The sequence below is a fragment of the Nanorana parkeri genome, unplaced genomic scaffold (assembly GCF_000935625.1).
Source record: "Nanorana parkeri isolate BGI_ZX_2015 unplaced genomic scaffold, ASM93562v1 scaffold184, whole genome shotgun sequence".
In the NCBI taxonomy this organism is placed as follows: Eukaryota; Metazoa; Chordata; class Amphibia; order Anura; family Dicroglossidae; genus Nanorana; species Nanorana parkeri.
The window spans coordinates 1,267,135-1,284,595 of NW_017306452.1; the positions used below are offsets into that span (position 1 = coordinate 1,267,135).

The 17,461-nt window shown below is 45.7% G+C and overlaps 1 protein-coding gene across 1 annotated transcript in view; it reads left to right on the forward strand.

Annotated features, from left to right (window-relative positions):
- The first annotated feature begins 14,676 nt into the window (after positions 1-14,676).
- PHF14 (PHD finger protein 14) overlaps positions 14,677-17,461 on the forward strand; it is an 87,861-nt gene continuing 85,076 nt past the window's right edge. The window contains exon 1 of the mRNA XM_018555124.1: positions 14,677-14,765. Within this exon, the coding sequence (XP_018410626.1) occupies position 14,765 (1 nt within the window). The 5' untranslated portion in view covers positions 14,677-14,764. The remainder of the gene's footprint in view (positions 14,766-17,461) is intronic.

Genomic DNA, 17,461 nt, shown 5'->3' on the forward strand with positions numbered 1-17,461 from the left:
TTCTAACCGTAATCTATTTTAATGTATAAAATTAAAAGCCACACAGAGCAGGGAGAGGAAGGAAGGAGTGGAGATTAACCACTCCTCAGAATAATTCAGCTATGTGTGTAATCTGAGCCATCCAGATCTGTAGGGCTAGCCTACAAAACATGAGAAGAAGAACCTAGGGCTCCAACTGCTGATTGGAAATAGTAAATATGAAATATTCAAATGCAGTATTTTCTATTTATTTTTTTGTAAAAAATATTATTTTAAACATTTTCTTTTTCAGCCCAGAACATAATAAGTACAGAAAATATACATTAAAAACGCTATAAATTGCCTTTAAGTCAATTCTGGGCTGTTAGTCCTCATGACATCTCTTTAAAACAAAATACTTTTTTAAGACCCTTCTACATGTTCCTTAAACGCCATGACCCGAATTTAATAAATATCTATTTCTTTTAACGGTGTCATTCTGCTTTGAATGACATTAATATATTAAAAATAAATAAACTCGAAGAGGTCCAATGAAGTGAAGACGCACTAGATCTAAGAAATATGAATCCTTTTAGCTGCTTTATGAGTTGCCTCCTCTTTAGAGTTTGGTAAGACAAATAGAATTACATAATGAAAGTGACTCGGAAGGGAGAATCGCCATCAATCACCATCCTCTATATGCATGATTCCTGGAGGGCATTCAGGACATTTGACTGTCCATGAATATTTTAGACAAGTAGGAGCCATGAATACTTCCTGATAGATGAGGAATAAAGCAGTTTTTTTTTATTCTTGCCTTAAAGTGGAACTAATATCCAAAAAAAAGAAAATATAAAAATGTTACAAATCAAATGTTACGGCGCAGATTCCACAATAATACATCTACACATCCATTGCAGATGGAAAGGGAGCTTAAGAGATACGCTGTGCCCGATGCGGCCGGGACCGGCACGGCTGCTCTGTGACAGGAGATCAAAGGTAGATCGGTAAACACGATCTCCCTCTGATCACTTCTCTGTCCCTGAATGCAGGAAGTAATGTATATTACATAACTTCCGCTGTCAGCTGTCATTCCCAGCTACAGAAGCTGGGGAGAAGCTTTCATAAAATATAAGATAGAGGGGACGGCATTGGCGTTCCACAACTATAAAGAAAGCAATAAAAGATGCAAAACATAGGGAGCTTCTTATCCCCCTATGTGATAGCAATAAGGTGAAGTGTAAAAAGAGAGTAGTAAAAAAAGAAGCATAACAAAACACAAATTTTTTTTAAGCCTCCCGCCCCCCACATACACACGCAAACATGTGTCGTGTGCGCCTACGTGCAAAAAAAACGATTCCGCCTATTGTGCCGCACATGTTACATATCGCAGCGAATGTCAGAGTGAGAGCAATAATTCTCGGGCCATTATTTACTGATAACACTAAACTGATGAGCAGTAAAATGTTTTAAGTGCCGCCTAAGGCCAATTGTTAGTGTGGTTGTTTTGTGCGATTTTGCGGGCACGCGAAATTTTAAGGCTTGCCATGTTTGTGTCTATTTACCCGACATATTACAGTCCATGTACCCATTGCACTCCTGACCGCACGTCCAACAATTTTTTTAACATAACGTAAACTCTCTATGGTGGGCTCTGCAGGGTCTTTGGTGGGCTGGTCACATCCCTGCACACCTCTTACCTGTCAGCCCCAATCCGCTGTCAGCCTTCTCTACTGCCGGGCCCGCCTCCTCCACGGTCGCCGGCAGGCACCGCCTCCTCTTTCTCCACCGCTGCTGGTCTGGCCTCTTCCTCAACTGCTATCGGGCCCCGCCTCCTCTTCTGCTGCTGCCACTGGGCCCCGGCCTCCTCCACTGCAGCTGCTGGCTGTCGTTGACTCAGCAGCGGCTGTGAGGTGGAACGCACCGCTGCACAGATCACTGACAGGTTGTCAGTAATCTGGACAGCGGCATGTTCCTCCTCACAGCTGCTAGTGACAGCCCCCCTATGCCCGCTGTATCTCGCTAAGTTCTGCCACTGGTCTGTATATTTGAATAAAGGATAAGAATTCCATTCACCATACGTAGATTTCCTCTCGTTTCCAGTTGCGTCTTCTCGTGCAGGGAGTGAAGGGAAATATCCCCAGTGGAACACAGCAAAAAATAACCTGATAGTGGTTTTAACACTTCTCTACTGTCTAAAATGAAATAAAAAGGTTTCAGCTATACAAACTTTACAGCGCAGTGTGCATTTTTATCTGGGTTGGCAATTTGCAGCAAATATTCGACCACCAAAGCGCCCCTTCTGTCTCTCAAACAATTGCCTGCTCTCTCTCAAATGCATGATGAGGCCTTAGTGTAAAGTAAATTCCATTTAAACATAATTACTTTCAATTGCATGTATAATAACGCCTGAATATTTCATGAATCTGCCACAGAAATATGGATCTCTTTACTGTTTAAATTCTTCATATTGGCCTAAGTAAAATAAATGAGACCTTTTAAGAATTTCATGCACTGAAATAGGAAGAAATTAGGTAGAAAACCAGGATGAAAAATAATTTCAGAGAGCTTTTTCCATTTATCCACCCGTGATTGGGTAGAAGATAATATGTCTATGCTAATTAGATATAACATAGGTCACCCTGATTAACCTGGTAGGGATGAAAAAATAAATAAATATATCTATATATATCTATAAGGGGGCATACTCAAGTAACTGTTATGGAAGGGATAAAGGAGGGTGGGATGACTTGAACGTCCCGACAGGTGAGTGGGGGGAACGTATGTGCTTAAAAGTTTGGGGCTCCTCCCTTCAAATCGGGCCAATAATTGGCCTCAAACATATATATACAAACACACATAGTATATAGGTAATGTTATTGTTTGGGTTGACCATGAGTTCAACCGGAACCCAAGTTGTTCACAGTGCAACAAAACAATGATTTGGCCAGTTCACCTGCCTGCCAAACCTCCATCTGTACCCCAGTAACCCATGATGCTGTGCGCACAGCGTCATTGGTTGGCTTGTGGCTGAGCCTTACAGCATCATTGGGTGCTAGGACACAGGTGGCTGCACCAGAACAACCAAAGATGCTTGAGTTCAGTCCGTTTGAATGTTTGCTGAACCTGGATTTCTGACTGGTTTCGGCAAACGTCCAAGTGGACTGTGGTCAGCCTTAGCATGATCGATAGTTCACCTAGCTTGAGTTTCCTCTAAGTGTTGGTCATTGTTTGCTTCTGTCTGCTGCTGCAAAGATCAAACTTATGAATATTTATATCTACCTGGTGGAGAAAGGATATAAATATTTGGGAGTGACATTGGGAAGGAAGCCTTCTCCCTGACCTCCTCGTGGGGGTAGAGAGGCTAAAGCATTCACTATGATGATTGTTTGGGTTTTAATACATTACCATCCAGTCTCTTTTGGACACTTCCACATGTCCACATGCACTCACTCCAGCAGCAGCTGCATACCATTGTTTAGGATGGGCATTCTGATGGTGGCAACATTGGGCTCTACCTAAGCCATGAGTGCCAGCTTGTAGTCTCAACTAAGAGTGCATGTGACTGGGTGACAATGCAGGAGTACAACTGGGAGACAGACTACACTCCATAACAAAAGGTGCCTGACCACTTGATAGTAATTCAGTTAAAGCTGCAGAGTTAAACCAAAATGGTGTTGCCACAGAAGAGGACGCCCTTTTAAACAGAAGAGGTATTATACTTACCTCTCTGGTGGCTCATCTCTCCTGTCTTTGCTCTGTTGAAGCATTACACCCTCTGTGAAAGTTTTCACCATATCAATTGTAGCACCTTGCTAAAAAGGAGTGCTAGATCATATGGCTCCTTTGGGGGTGAGCGCTACACAATAATAAGAGAAGAAGTCATCGCTCTACCAGTCCGTCTGTATTTATGTTGAAAGTTCATGTCATCACAATAAAGAAGCAATGTTTCGGAACCAGGTCACTTTGTTTGCCTGATAAAGGAACCTATCCGGTTTCCAAAACGTTGTTTTTGATTGTGAGGCTATGACCTTTCAATGTCAATAAAGACAGTGGTAGAGCGAACATTGGAGTGCCGGTGACTTCTTTGCTTATTATTGATTACGTGAGTCGCCATCCACAGTCACTGCAGCACCCACCCGCAGATCACAGGGTTCACATTGGTCAGGAGTGCCATGGGACTTTGATGCAGCTGACAATTTTCACCATATGACACATCCAGGAGCGTCAGGTGTCCGTCTGTTGCAGTCCATGTACACATTGCACTCCGGACCGCTTCTCCATACAGATTTAGGTGGGTGCAACGGTAGTCGACGGATGGCAGCCATCTCCATGCATGAATAAGAATATGGACACCGGCACTACAAATGCAAGTCAAATACTTCTATTTATTGATGTACATGCAGCAATTTTACACTCAGTGATGTCTGTGTCTGTATCTCCTGCTGTGTGTTGTGATTGCAACAGCTGACCACTACCTCATGACTGGTCCCGTACTGATGCAGTGGCTGGAGAATGGAACCACAATGTACAACAGGGAACACTCCTGGGAGTCAAATAATGACAATTCTAATGGAGGTTTTAGCGCTTAAATGTAGCAATGATGGGAGACAAAGGTCAACAACAAAAAAAAGGAATGTCTGGGCAACAAAACAAAAAAAAACATTCAGTACATCTCTGCAATTCATCTTTTGTCTCTTTAATGGTGCTGAAAGTACAGAAAAAGTTTGCCTTTCTCTCATGATGTACTGCAGAACACATTCTCCATCTCCATAATATAAGGGGAAGGCTTTCTGTAGTTCTGTAGAAGAGAACTGGACAGGGCTGACAACATAGGCTTAGGATTTCAGTGAAGCAAAGGTGTTGTCAGCACAAAACAGGAAGTTAGGAGCACAATGGATTTCTGGAAGATTAACAGGCATTTTTTTTTTAAGGGATAAAACATGGGAATGTGTGCATGCATTGCAGAACTGTACCTCATATTTGTTTTGTATTATTTTGCCCAGATGTACACAGGGGATCAAGACTAACATAGCAAGCAGTTAAATTCCTTTCGATAAAGTGGCTGTAAACTATAAATGAAAACAGAAGCTACTAGGTGTCAGCCGAGAGGAAACAGCACAACAGTAATAACAGAATTCTTGTAGTTGTGTCATTACGCCAAAAGAAAATGTGATATTAACGTCCGTCTCTGCCAGAGCCCCCAGGCCCGCGACACAACCATGGGCTTCCATTCTATGAACGCCGAACGCCAACCAGTAGGAAATGTCAGTAAATATTGTTGTCTTTAGGCTACAGTGTGGTTATAAAAACAGAGCGTTTAGCCGGTGTGAAATTGAATGGACGCGTAGAGATTAGTTGTCTCTTAAGAGATGTATTCTTCTCCACGCTACATTAATTTTTATTCCAAAGTGTTGTAAAGCAGGATATTATTTTTACTGACATTAAGCTCCCGATATTATCATCATATCCTCATTCTCTGACGAATTTGTCTTTCATTCTGTAGAAAGGTTAAAAGTTGCCTTTGCTAACAGTATCACAATCAATTACAACCTTTAGGGCTCATTCACATGGGTGTGCACACCCGTAGGGCGGGCACATCCATGCAGAGACCTTCTCCTGGGAGGAGCAGCCATTTGCACCTCCCAATGGGAGGATGCAGCTACATGACGACCCAAACCTGCACATCCATGGATGTGCACTTGGATGTACACTGTCTGCGTCCAAGTGCAAGCACCCAGACCTGACGGACGTGCATGCCCGTTTGAATGAGCCCTTCCAACTCAGTGACAAGGTCCGCCTATTCTGTGCGCCCTTCCTAAACTGCTGAATAAGGCCCCATTCACCCTTGCAGTTAGGGCTACACTGCAAATTTCAGCGGGAAGAATTTGCAGATTCTTGCGGCTGGAATCGCAAGTTTTTGTGAATAGCTGCGGTTGGGAAGCCTGTACAAAGCAATGAAAGGCTTACAGTGTTCAAGGTTGTTAACTGCACATGGAGCGATTAGCTGCGGTTGGGGACAGATGATCGTCCCTGGATGGAGACAGACTGCCTCTAGGGATGAACACCTTTTCCTAAATGCAGCTAATTGATGGATGTGCGAACAGCCGCAGCTGCTATCAGCCTGTCAATGCTTTGTACACACTTCCTGGCCACAGCTATTGCGATTAGGCCTACACATGGGTAGATTAGCTGGAGTTAGAGACAGATGATCGTCCCTGGGTCTCCCTAACTGTAACTAATCACTGGATGTGGGAACCACCATGGACATCTGTGGCTGCTGTCAGCCTGCCATTGCCTTGTATAGGCTTCCCAGCCGCAGCTATTCACACTTCAAGGCAGGTGTTAGTGCAGCTGCTGTTAATCTGAGGAGTGGTGTTGCTGCTATGTCAGATTACCAGAAGTAGAGAGTGCTGCAGGGATTGCAGGATCGCTAAATCACTTACTACTTGCATGATAAACAAAGGGGTCACATGACTGCTGCTGTTACCTACTAGGCATTAAAGGGAGGTCAGGCATGGGACCAATGTGTCCTTTGCTACTGACTCTGGGTGCCATTTTGGAAGGGTCCGTGTGACACTCCTGGACATCCTTGTCTTCTACCTGGCACCTGGGGACAGGACACTTACTGCTTTTATGGCTATTTGATCTGGCGCAGTTCTGCACACCACGCTGGCTAGGACAGCACCCATGTAGCTTGTTGACAAGATTTCCTATCACTTACTGCCCTGAGAGGAAGTGAGGGGAAATCTCCACAAAAGAGATACAGAAGGCAATATAAATTAAAGTTAGGCTTGTACAGTGATCTATGGTGGGGAATGTTATCTGTTACTCCCCAGAGTGGGTCCCAACAGGATAGCTGAGATATACTCACAAAACAGGACCTCAAAGGTGGGAAAGAGAACTAATCTTGGCCAGCAATAGATGGATGGAACCAAAAATAAATATGGACTGTGCTTTGGCAATACCTAAAAGAGGAGTTAAAGATGAAGGTCGACTGAGTCTTGTTACCCAGGGATGTAAGGATTTTGAGACTCAGACAGGATATGGGTGGTGGCCTAGTGAAGATAGGTCAGCCAGTCTGGCAGTAGTGATGGGTCCCTTGTCTGGACCATACACCTTGTAGCCCACAACCCTGGTGATTTTTTTTGGCTGGGTGTTCAGTGCGACTAGGCCTGTAACTGTGGACTTAGGGTCCCTTACAACTAAGTTTTGATTAGGTGTGTGTGTCTCCGGTCATGGCCTGTAGTTCGAGAGAGTGACAAAACTGGGTTTCCAACTGCCCATTGCTGGAATTGTTCTACTGTAAGTCTGGCTCAGGAACTGGCACAACCCACCGCAAGGGGGAACTACATGCTTTTCTCCTTGTATTGAGGATTCTGTAATAACCCTATGCACACTGCTATACACCCTTATATATTTGTAGCAAACGTTTGCATAATAACAGGGACTCTTGGTTCACATATATCACCATATGTGTTCAAGCTGACCAAATGTGTCCATGAGATCCCTCTGGCCAGTCCCTACGCTACATATACCTGCTTATAGCATAGTTTAATGGACATACAATATCTTCATATTGCAAAAGTCACATTGTGTGCTCCTTTCCAGTCAGGGAGCATACAATGTACGAGTCAGTTTATCAGCATCTGTATGCATGGAGCAGTTGGAGCAGTTGTAGATCAATATTTTTACAGTGCACTTCAGGGTGGCTACCCTGAGCCTCCAGAGAGAGACCCTGCAAGGCAGCGTAACCACCCTAGAGATCTTTCCAAGTTTTTCAAGAGCTCGTTTGGCTAAAATAAAGGCCAAAGAGAGATTTCGGAAAACAAACATTCAATCCTGTAAAATCCCCTATTGCATCAAGGTTTGTTGTTCGAGGGTTTAATAATACTTTAAACTAGCAAAGCAGCAACACCAGAATGTAGCGGTACCTGTTACACTTACATGACCGAGGTAGCATAGATGTCCCCATTCTTTCCCATTATAAGCCCCCAAGACCACCCACCACCCGTCCTTGTAAGGAATAACTAGACCACACTCCAAAACTGGTATAAAATGGCCTTGGCAGCCCTTTATTAACAAATTTGATATATAAAACATACTATATAAACAATTATCAGAATTACCTGAACAAAGTTGCAGGTCTTTGAAGGCCACACCTTTGATCCGTTACTTGCGGCAGTACTACAACATGTTAGGCCCCCAGCTGCAACACACCGCCTCGGGGACAACCACCAACTGACCGCATACAATAGATGAATAGAGGACCCATACCAGGACAGGTCCCCAAACCTTAACCACCAGCACCTATTTTTTGATGGCCTCCAAAGACCCCAACCGCATAACTACCCAGCCTAACACCAACATTTTTTGCGCGGGCGGGAGGGAAGTTCACTCTACCTCAGACAACCTCCAAATGCTGCAGAGAAGACCCTCCTACTCAGACCACCGTTCAAGCCCCACCTAACCTTTCAACCTGTCCAATCAGGTAAGTGACCATGTCCCAAGATCGAACCCTCGTTAACCCTTTTAGCTTGTCTCCCCCTATACACCTCATGTATGCCCTCCGCTTATTTTTGTTTTTCTCGCTTCGGGCCTTCCTTTCTCACATCCCTGTTCCCCTAATTAGCTCGGAGCAGATTTCCCCCTTAATTTAAAATAGCCATCTTCTTTAAGACTTCGTCTAATGTTCCTGCAGCAGCACCTCGGACATATATGATAAATATCTCTTAAAATTATAAAGAGATCGTTTTGCTGAATAACTGTTCTCATACTAATATAATATTGTCCTGTTAAGAATGTAAACTTTATTTCCGCTGTCATTCGCCACCATCGGAACATTATGACCGTAAAAATAAAATAAGACTTCAGCACCAATTCCTATTATTGTAATGTATTGTGCATTTCTGCTATAAATTATACCAATGCAAAAGCAATCTCCTTTGTCATAGACTAATAGAAACATATAACCTAGCTGTATATTTTTCTGCAAGTCAATTATTCATAAATGGCTGCAGAAACCAATGCGTCTTTGACTGCAGGTTGCATGGTGAAAATCCTTAACGCCTCATTTCGTATGCATAGTCCTTGTAGTACTTAAAAAATACATTTTCCACAGAGGTTAGTCTTTGTAACCCATAAATACCCCATGGCGTAGGAGCAAAAGGCTTTCCAAGTGGTTGTTTTGTTTGTCCTCAGATGGCTGAAAATATGGCCTGAAAACTTAAAGAGACCCTGCCATCCAGTGTTGTCCCTAGGCCTTTTTGTCCCCTGAGATGGCCAGGGGTGGGGGCAGGAGGGTGGTGGTGGTTGAGTGATGCCATCCTTTCCACCCGTCTCATCATCCCACCAAGGTCCTGGCAACCAGTGACGTCACTGGTTGCCAGGATCTGGGCGGGATGCTGCCAGAGCATCCCAGGTTGCCATAGGCGTCACTACAGGCGGGCAATTGCCCCCCCTGTGTTATGCTTTGCCCCCCCCGTGTGCCCCCCCGCTAAATTAAGCAGCAGTGCAGTGGCTCCAGTACTGGTGTTGGTATACAAGCAGCTCCAGCGGCTGTCTGTAGAGATCTGGATGTAGCTGTATTGTCAGCCCCGCCCCCCTGCTGATGACTTTGAAGTTGCTGAGCCCGCACTGTATTGCTAAGAGCCGAGTGGGGAGATGTGCATGGCCCTTATACATGTCTCCGCCTCCCTTCTCTTAGCAACGTAGGATGTTCTGGTTGGAAAGGGGGGCGGCAGGAACCCTGCAAACACTGTGCAGCAGAGCAGCCGTGCCGCTCTGCCTGCCGCCTCCCCATGTGACCCAAAGACATGCCTCAGGCTGCCTCTTTAAAGGGACAGAAATCTCCCCATAATAATATACAAGTGCATTTAAAGGAGAACTATGGGGTCAGTGTTTTTCCCCATAGTTCTCCTTAGGGTAACGGGAGGACACAAACTAGCGTCCTCCCGTTACCCTAAGCTCAGTATACCGCGAGCTACAGCTTGCGGTATACTGAGACTCCGCAGCCGGAGCGGATCCCGACTTAGATGACGGGATCCGCCCAGCTGCGTGAGTGACAGCTGGCTCTGCCTATCTAGAGGCAGAGCCAGCTGTACCCGCCCCCTCCCCCGTCCGTTCCGCCAGTCAGCGCTGGCAGATCGGAGCGGGAGAGGGGAATCCAGCCCCTACCCGTCACGGCAGAGAGCCGTGACAGGATCGAGAGGTGAGCGAACCCGGTATGTGTTCGCTCACCTCGCGATCTACTGAGCGGACCTGTGACAGTCTCATTGTCACAGGTCGGCTAGAACTATGAGGTGAGTGAAAAGCACTCACCTCATAGTTCTCCTTTAACATACTTTATGCATGTTATATACCTGTAAAAGTGTCCCTTGTGTTGACATCCAAAAGCCCTGAGACTGCTGTTGGGTGCCGCCATCTTGGATGTGATGCTAGCAGCCCCAGCAGACTCAGAGCTGTCACTCAAGTGACACTCTATAACAGGGGTAAGCAACATCAGCCCTTCAGCTGTTGTGGAACTATATTTTCCATGAGGCATTGCAAGACTGACAGCCACAGACATGACTCCCAGAGGCATAATGGGATTTGCCGTTTCACTGCAGCTGGAGTGCCGAGGTTGCCGAACCCTTCTCTTTAGTATTCCTGTTTGCCCTTCCCTAAGGTAGCCACCTAAAGGTGAGGTGAGGGTGGAGGAGCTGCACCAGCACAGTCAGCCATTAGACACTCCCAGAAGAGGAGAGGGCTATGATGTGTGCGGAGGCAAAGGGTTGTACTAGGGAAAGAGAGTAGCACGTTTCAGCACATTCAATGGTACATTGCAGGTGAATAAAAAATCTTTTATGGAAAGAAAAATACTGCAAGTAAGCAATTGCAGTATTTGATTTTTTGTGTGCTTTTGTCTGTTATTTTTTCAGAAAGAGTCCCTTCAAAGTCCAACTCCAGACACAGTGATTTTTAAGATTTCTAAACCTACCTTTTTAGCAAAACTCCCATTTAAACAGCAATCAAGTACAGGCAGGTGTCTTACTACAGGAATTACAATACTGCATAAGCCTGGGTTCATTGCAAAAGCGCGTCTGTCGCGCGGTTTTTTTACCGCGATTCGCGGTAAAAAAGACGCGTGACCGTTGCGCGATTCCAAAGGCTACTTGGCTGTATTCCAATGGAAAACGCCCTACAAAACGGCCCAAAGTAGTGCCTGTACCTTTTCAGGTGTGGGCCGTTTTGTAGCGCGTTCGGGACGGGCGGAAATACGGCAAGGTGGGAACGAGTCCATTGACTCCAATGCAATTTATATTTTTGAGCGTTTTGTAGAGCGTTCTTCGAGCGTAGAACGCGCTACAAAACGTTCAGGTGTGAACGAGGGCTAAGATACGGTGGTGTAAAATTGGCCAGTTTTAATCGGGGATAATGAGCCTAACCTGTGTATGCCTAAGTGATATAATGTGAGCAGGTTTAGGTGCAGCTTTCACACAATGCAGCGGTGCGCTACAAACAAAAGGAAGCTCCAAGAACAGATGGTCAGTAACAAAAGTTTGAGCACCCCAAACTTAAAAAAAGACCTATCAGCATAATGTTAAAAAAAAACACACATGAAATGAAAACCCCAAAACAACACCCTATGTAACAAAACCCACTTGTTGGTAAGCCTTGGAGGAAAAAAAACAGTTTAACCTAAAAAACAAACCCTAACCAAATACAACTAAGCCCCCCTGCCCAAAAATGTAAAAAACATTAAAGGAGAACTATGAGGTGAGTGCTTTTCACTCACCTCATAGTTCTAGCCGACCTGTGACAATGAGACTGTCACAGGTCGGCTCAGTAGATCGGGAGGTGAGAGAACACATACCTGTGTTCGCTCACCTCTCGATCCTGTCACGGCTCTCTGCCGTGACAGGGGAGGGGCTGGATTCCCCCCTCCCCGATCCGCCAGCGCTGACTGGTGGATCAGACAGGGGAGGGGGCGGGTACAGCTGGCTCTGCCTCTAGATAGGCAGAGCCAGCTGTCAGTCACGCAGCTGGGCGGATCCCGGCACAATTGTCAGCTGCGGCGTCTCAGTATACCACGAGCAGCAGCTCGCGGTATACTGCGGCGTCTCAGTATACCGCAAGCTACAGCTCGCGGTATACTGAGCCTAGGGTGGCGGGAGGACGCTAGTTTGTGTCCTCCCGTTACCCTAAGGAGAACTATGGGGAAAAGACTTAACCCCATAGTTCTCCTTTAAAGAGGTTGATTGGGCAAAGAGCTAACAATCAAAATCTGATGGGGGATTTCAACCCTTCCCCTCTCCATCCAACACAAAAAAAAATACATTTTATCTTTTATATTTTATTTCATCTAAGTTTTATATAATTCATTGACAGCTGATTCAGCAGGCTCTTGACAACGTCTCTTGGCGGGACTGCAGCCTCTTGCCATACGGGAATAATCAGAGCAAAATACATTCCAACGTAGGTGGATGGGACTAAACTAAGTTAAGGGGACTGCAGCCTCTTGCCATATGTTAATAATCAGAGCAAAATACATTCCACCGTAGGGGCATGGGGCTAAAGTCCAATGGAAAGGTGGTTCTGAAACCAGAGAGCGCTCAGCCTGCATTTCCGAAGGCTCATTCAGGGCTATTCAGAAAATAACGGCAGCAGCAGCATCAGAATTTATCAGGTCAGCTTGGGGTACAAGATGAATGCCGGGGTGAATATAAAAGCGATTAATTGCAAAATGTTTCTCATCCGCCTGGAGCGTGCCTTTTACATAACACAACTTTGAAAGTGCGGAATGCATTCATACAACATGCCGAAAATTTCATCTGCAGCCTTACTGAAGATCATGAATTATATAAGTCTACATTGTAGCCCTCACCTCCTACCGACAGAGAAAGAGCAGAGGATGAAAGTAAATGTAAAACGGACACATGCGAGGTGGTGGAGGGAAGACGGCAAAGATGGCTTCCTTTGTAGAAAGGATACATTGAAGCCGGCAGGAATGCTTCTTTACCTGGAGATTTTTTTCTCATTATAATTTAAAGAAAGAACCATCGCTAGAATTATTTCACAAAGACTGTCTTTTTTTATAGGTAGAAATATGTGGTTTTGTTCCCTTTTTTTATGACATCGAATGTAAAAACAAAGTATAAGGAAAGTATTGGTAAAGATGTATCAACTGTTTGCTTCTCCGTCTCCCGCGGGGAGGTATTTACTCTGGAATTTAAAAGAGGTGACATTGTTACAGCGTCTCTTCTACAAACTCTCAAGCCACAGTTACATTTTTAAAATATACTATATGCAGTGGCGTCACAAGGGGGGTGCGGCCCGCACCCGGGTGACACCATTGGAGGGGGTGACACCAAAATGACTTACAGTCATTTTGGTGCCACCCCCCTCTTGAAAAGTCGGGCGCTCGGTCATGGACCGAACGCCCGACAGTATCAGGAGAGAGGAGGGAACCCGGCGGCATACCTTATCCCGCCGGGTGACTGTCTCCTCCTCTCTCTGCCGTCGTCCATCACCAAGATGGCCGCTGGCAGTTATCAGAATACTGCCGGGCGTGCGCGATGACGTCATTGCGCACGCACAGAGCCAGGTTGACGTGCAAGTTTTGGTCTCCATGCTGGTTGCGCATCCCGACCCATTGTTGGCTGTGTTTTTGGGTGAGGGGTTTTCCCACGGTTTTCATACCGGGTTCATCACTCTGCCGCAGGCAACGCACGAATGCGGCAATTTGAGATCCGCCCTGGCCGATCCCCCTGCTGTCGACGCGTTATTACAGGTGGAGCTGGACAAAGGGTTTATGCTAGGCCCCTTTGTGAAGCCCCCTTTTTCCATGTGGAGGGTCAGCCCCATAGGGCTTGTATGCGGTAAATTTTCAAATAAACAACGTTTGATCTATGACTTGTCGGCCCCTCATTGCACGCACATTCCTAGCCTGAATGCACTCATACCGTTGGAAGAGTTTAGCCTCAAATATTCTTCTGTGGATCAGGCAGTCCAACACATCATACAGTCCGGGAGGGGTTCTTGGCTGTCTAAAGCGGACATTTCGGACGCTTTTAAACTGTTACCCATTAAACAGTCCCTGTGGCAGTGGCACGGGGTTAAGTGGAAGGAACGATATTACTTTGCTACCAAGTTGACCTTTGGCTCCAGCTTATGCTCTTCCCACTGACCCCAATCATGAGGCTTATTTTTCTCCCACTGACCCCAATTATGGGGCTTATTTACCTTCACTTTCTCTTCGGCGAACCCCCAGACCTTATTTTTTATATAAAGATGTTATTAAATGAGGGGGCATTTCAAATGGCAAAAAAAAATTCCATCAATACAAGAACAACATGGACTTCCTCTGGAAATGTAGGACACTTACATGTTTTCACCCTAGATTCACCCCAAATGCAATTTTCCCAATTGAAAACATATTTGAATCCTGTGTGAAAACATTTATAAGCGCTTCCCTCCCTAACAACCCAGCCCCTTCTATAGTGCAATCACACCATCTCCCTTAACAAAAATGGCCACCTTCCCTGCCTCACGCTTTGTTCTCACCGATTTCCCTCTTCAAAGATGGCCAACCCCACTTACCTAAAACACAGTTCTTAGCTTTCCCTTTACAAAGATGGCGAAACGGCAACGTGCTGCTCTTGGTCATGCGCCGTTCAATCGCCCAATCAGCGGCTTCCTTTCCGGCTCTTGGCGTGACGTAGCGGGGAAAGGGGGTGGAGTCGCGGCTGCGCGGTGTGCAACGCGCTGTCTTGGCCCCATTGTGAAGAGTGTGTGCCCGGCTATTGTGGCGTCCGCCTAGGGAGAGAGTGAGTGAATGAGAGTCCCGACTTACCGATCTCACACACCGGCAGCCGTACCCTGCCCGCAGCATGCTTGTGCCCGTGTGACCTCACACTGCACTTAGGGGCATGCACTGTACGTGCATAGAGCCAGGCTGTGTGCACTGTACATGTATGGAGCCAGGCAGTCCCTGTATACAATGTATACATATGTATATGTATCTGTATATATGCTGTACATATAAAGGAGCAGTGCATGCATGAACCCCAAGACATAAAATGCATCCATATATATATATGTATATATATTCAGTGCAAACGTGATTTGTGTATACATACATATATGCATGCATGTTGTGTGAACATTTAAATTGCCATGCGATATCTTTTTATATGTATGTGTGTGTATATGTGACTGTGTGTATATATATATATATATATATACATACATACATACATGAGGACTTGGTTGTATGCCTGTTATTAAAGCTGAGCTCCGGGATCAGTAAATATTGTCCTCATACAACAGTCATGTGTATTCGTCTTCAAATCTTGCCCAGCTTTGTGTATTTCTTCCAGATCTGTGCAAAACTTGGAGCTTCCTGTAATAAAGACCTTGTCTCCGCCCCCTCCTCTAGTTTTCTGTGGTAGGTGGAGCCTGCTGGGCCCCTCCCACACCTCTAGCTCCCTGCGCAGGCTATGCACAGCACAGTGATGATGTCACCCCTACTTTTACAAGGGGACTTCTGTGTTTGCAAAAGGCATCTGGGGCACACAAAGTGGATTTATATCCAACGTGGAGGTTGAGGAATGTAGTTACATGAAAGTTTTTTTGCACCGGAGTTCAGCTTTAAAATAAATATTACAATGTAACTCCAACAAAACTTAGTTTTTTTTCGTCTTGGGTCAGTGAAGGAAGGGTGAGAACCTCTATTATGTGCTCTTGAACCATTTTTCAATAATGAATCCAGATCAGACAAATATACATTCACCAGCAAAGTATTTCTGTATGTTTTTGCCCAAAGACTTAACATTTATGTTTCAGAACAGCTCCAACTCTCTCAGCTCGGCTTCACTTAACTTCCTGCCCAGTAGAAGATCACCAGGGACAGAGCGATCCCCAGCAGCCGTCCATCTACTCGCTTGGAGGATTGAGCTTGGGAATGTCTTGCCTTGCTATGGAGACACACACACCTTACTAGCACATACAAGGGTGACTCCATAGGACCCTGCAAGGGAAAGGAGTCACCCTAAAACAGAATATCAGTGCTCGGGACCAGCTGATGAACTTTTAAACACCAAGAGGCATCATCCATTGTCAGTGATTTCATCAACATGTGAAATAGAATGAAAACATGTTGACTTTAATATCACTTTAATGGTGCCTGGGGACATTTCCTGTCCAGGTGACAACATCATCGTGAGGCAAAGTCTCCGACAAGGGCACAGACCGGTTTGCTGCGTCTTTCCCTTTCAGAGCTCTTCCCTCGCAACGTTGTTACCACAAAGGTTCTAATCCATTGGTAGGCAACCTCAGCACTCCAGCTGTGGGGAAACTACAGATCCCACAATGCCTCTGTCTCTGGGAGTCATACCTGTGGCTGTCAGAGTCTTGCAAAGCCTCGTGGGACTTGTAGTTCTACAACTGCTGGAGGGCCGTGATTGCCTACCCCGATCTCATCCTTCCTTATTGCATCCAAAACTAAAAGCAACATCTCTGATTGGATAGAAACTTTATACGTGTTCAGCTGTCGGGGATTTTTACTTGATCGGTGATATCGCGATGTCCTATGAAGGATGTTTTGATGAATACGTCCGGGTGCTGTCATTTCTCTCCGACACAATGAAGGCCGATAGTTGTGTTCTGCAATTGTTACTTTGTTGCCAATGCTGTATAAGTTGTCATTTGTATTAACACCATTGTCAGTACTGTTCCATCATTGCACCCCGGTGTTCCATGTGGCTGACTCTGCATGTCCAGACCAAACTAACGTCATCCGTGTTTGCAGTCTGTCATCTGCTGTTCATGGTACCTTTGACCTTCTAAAACACCAGTTTGATAGCCCTCACAATCAAGTGTCAGCATCCAAAAACTTCTGTGGCTACAGTTGGGCAATGGTGGTGTCCGTGTGTCTAATAAGTAGACCAGGGGTGGAATACGGAATTCAGGAGCCAGTCTGTCCAATCCAGGAGCCAGCAGGATATTTAAAGGCTAGTTCATACAAGCCCCAGTGTGTTCCAGCCCCATTCTGTCCGGTACGCACTGGATAGCATCCCGGCCGGCTCACTTTGTTTCGGGTCGGGAGGGGGGCACCAGAACGTGTGACACATCAATGCCCGTTCTCTGGTCTGGCGCGGTCAGAAAAAGTAGTGCATGTAGCATTTTTTCTGACCGGAACGCAGGCACATCAATGCCTGCGTTCCGGTGCGGCCGGAGGGTGTGGCTAGGGTTGCCATCGACTTCAATGCACCGCCGTGGCCCCTCCCGTCCCAAAACTAAGTGGGCCAGCTGGGATGCGATCAGTGCGTTCCAGCCAGAATCGGGATGGAACGCATTGGAACTGGTGTGATCTAGTGCTTAGGAGCAGGTCCATAACTAGAGAAAACCTTAACTAGGCGCCAGCTGAGATTTTAAAGTGACGCTAAACTCAGGAATTAAATCTTAAAAATACATTCAACTACCCTAACTATTAACAACAATGGGGGGGGGGGGGGTTTTTAAA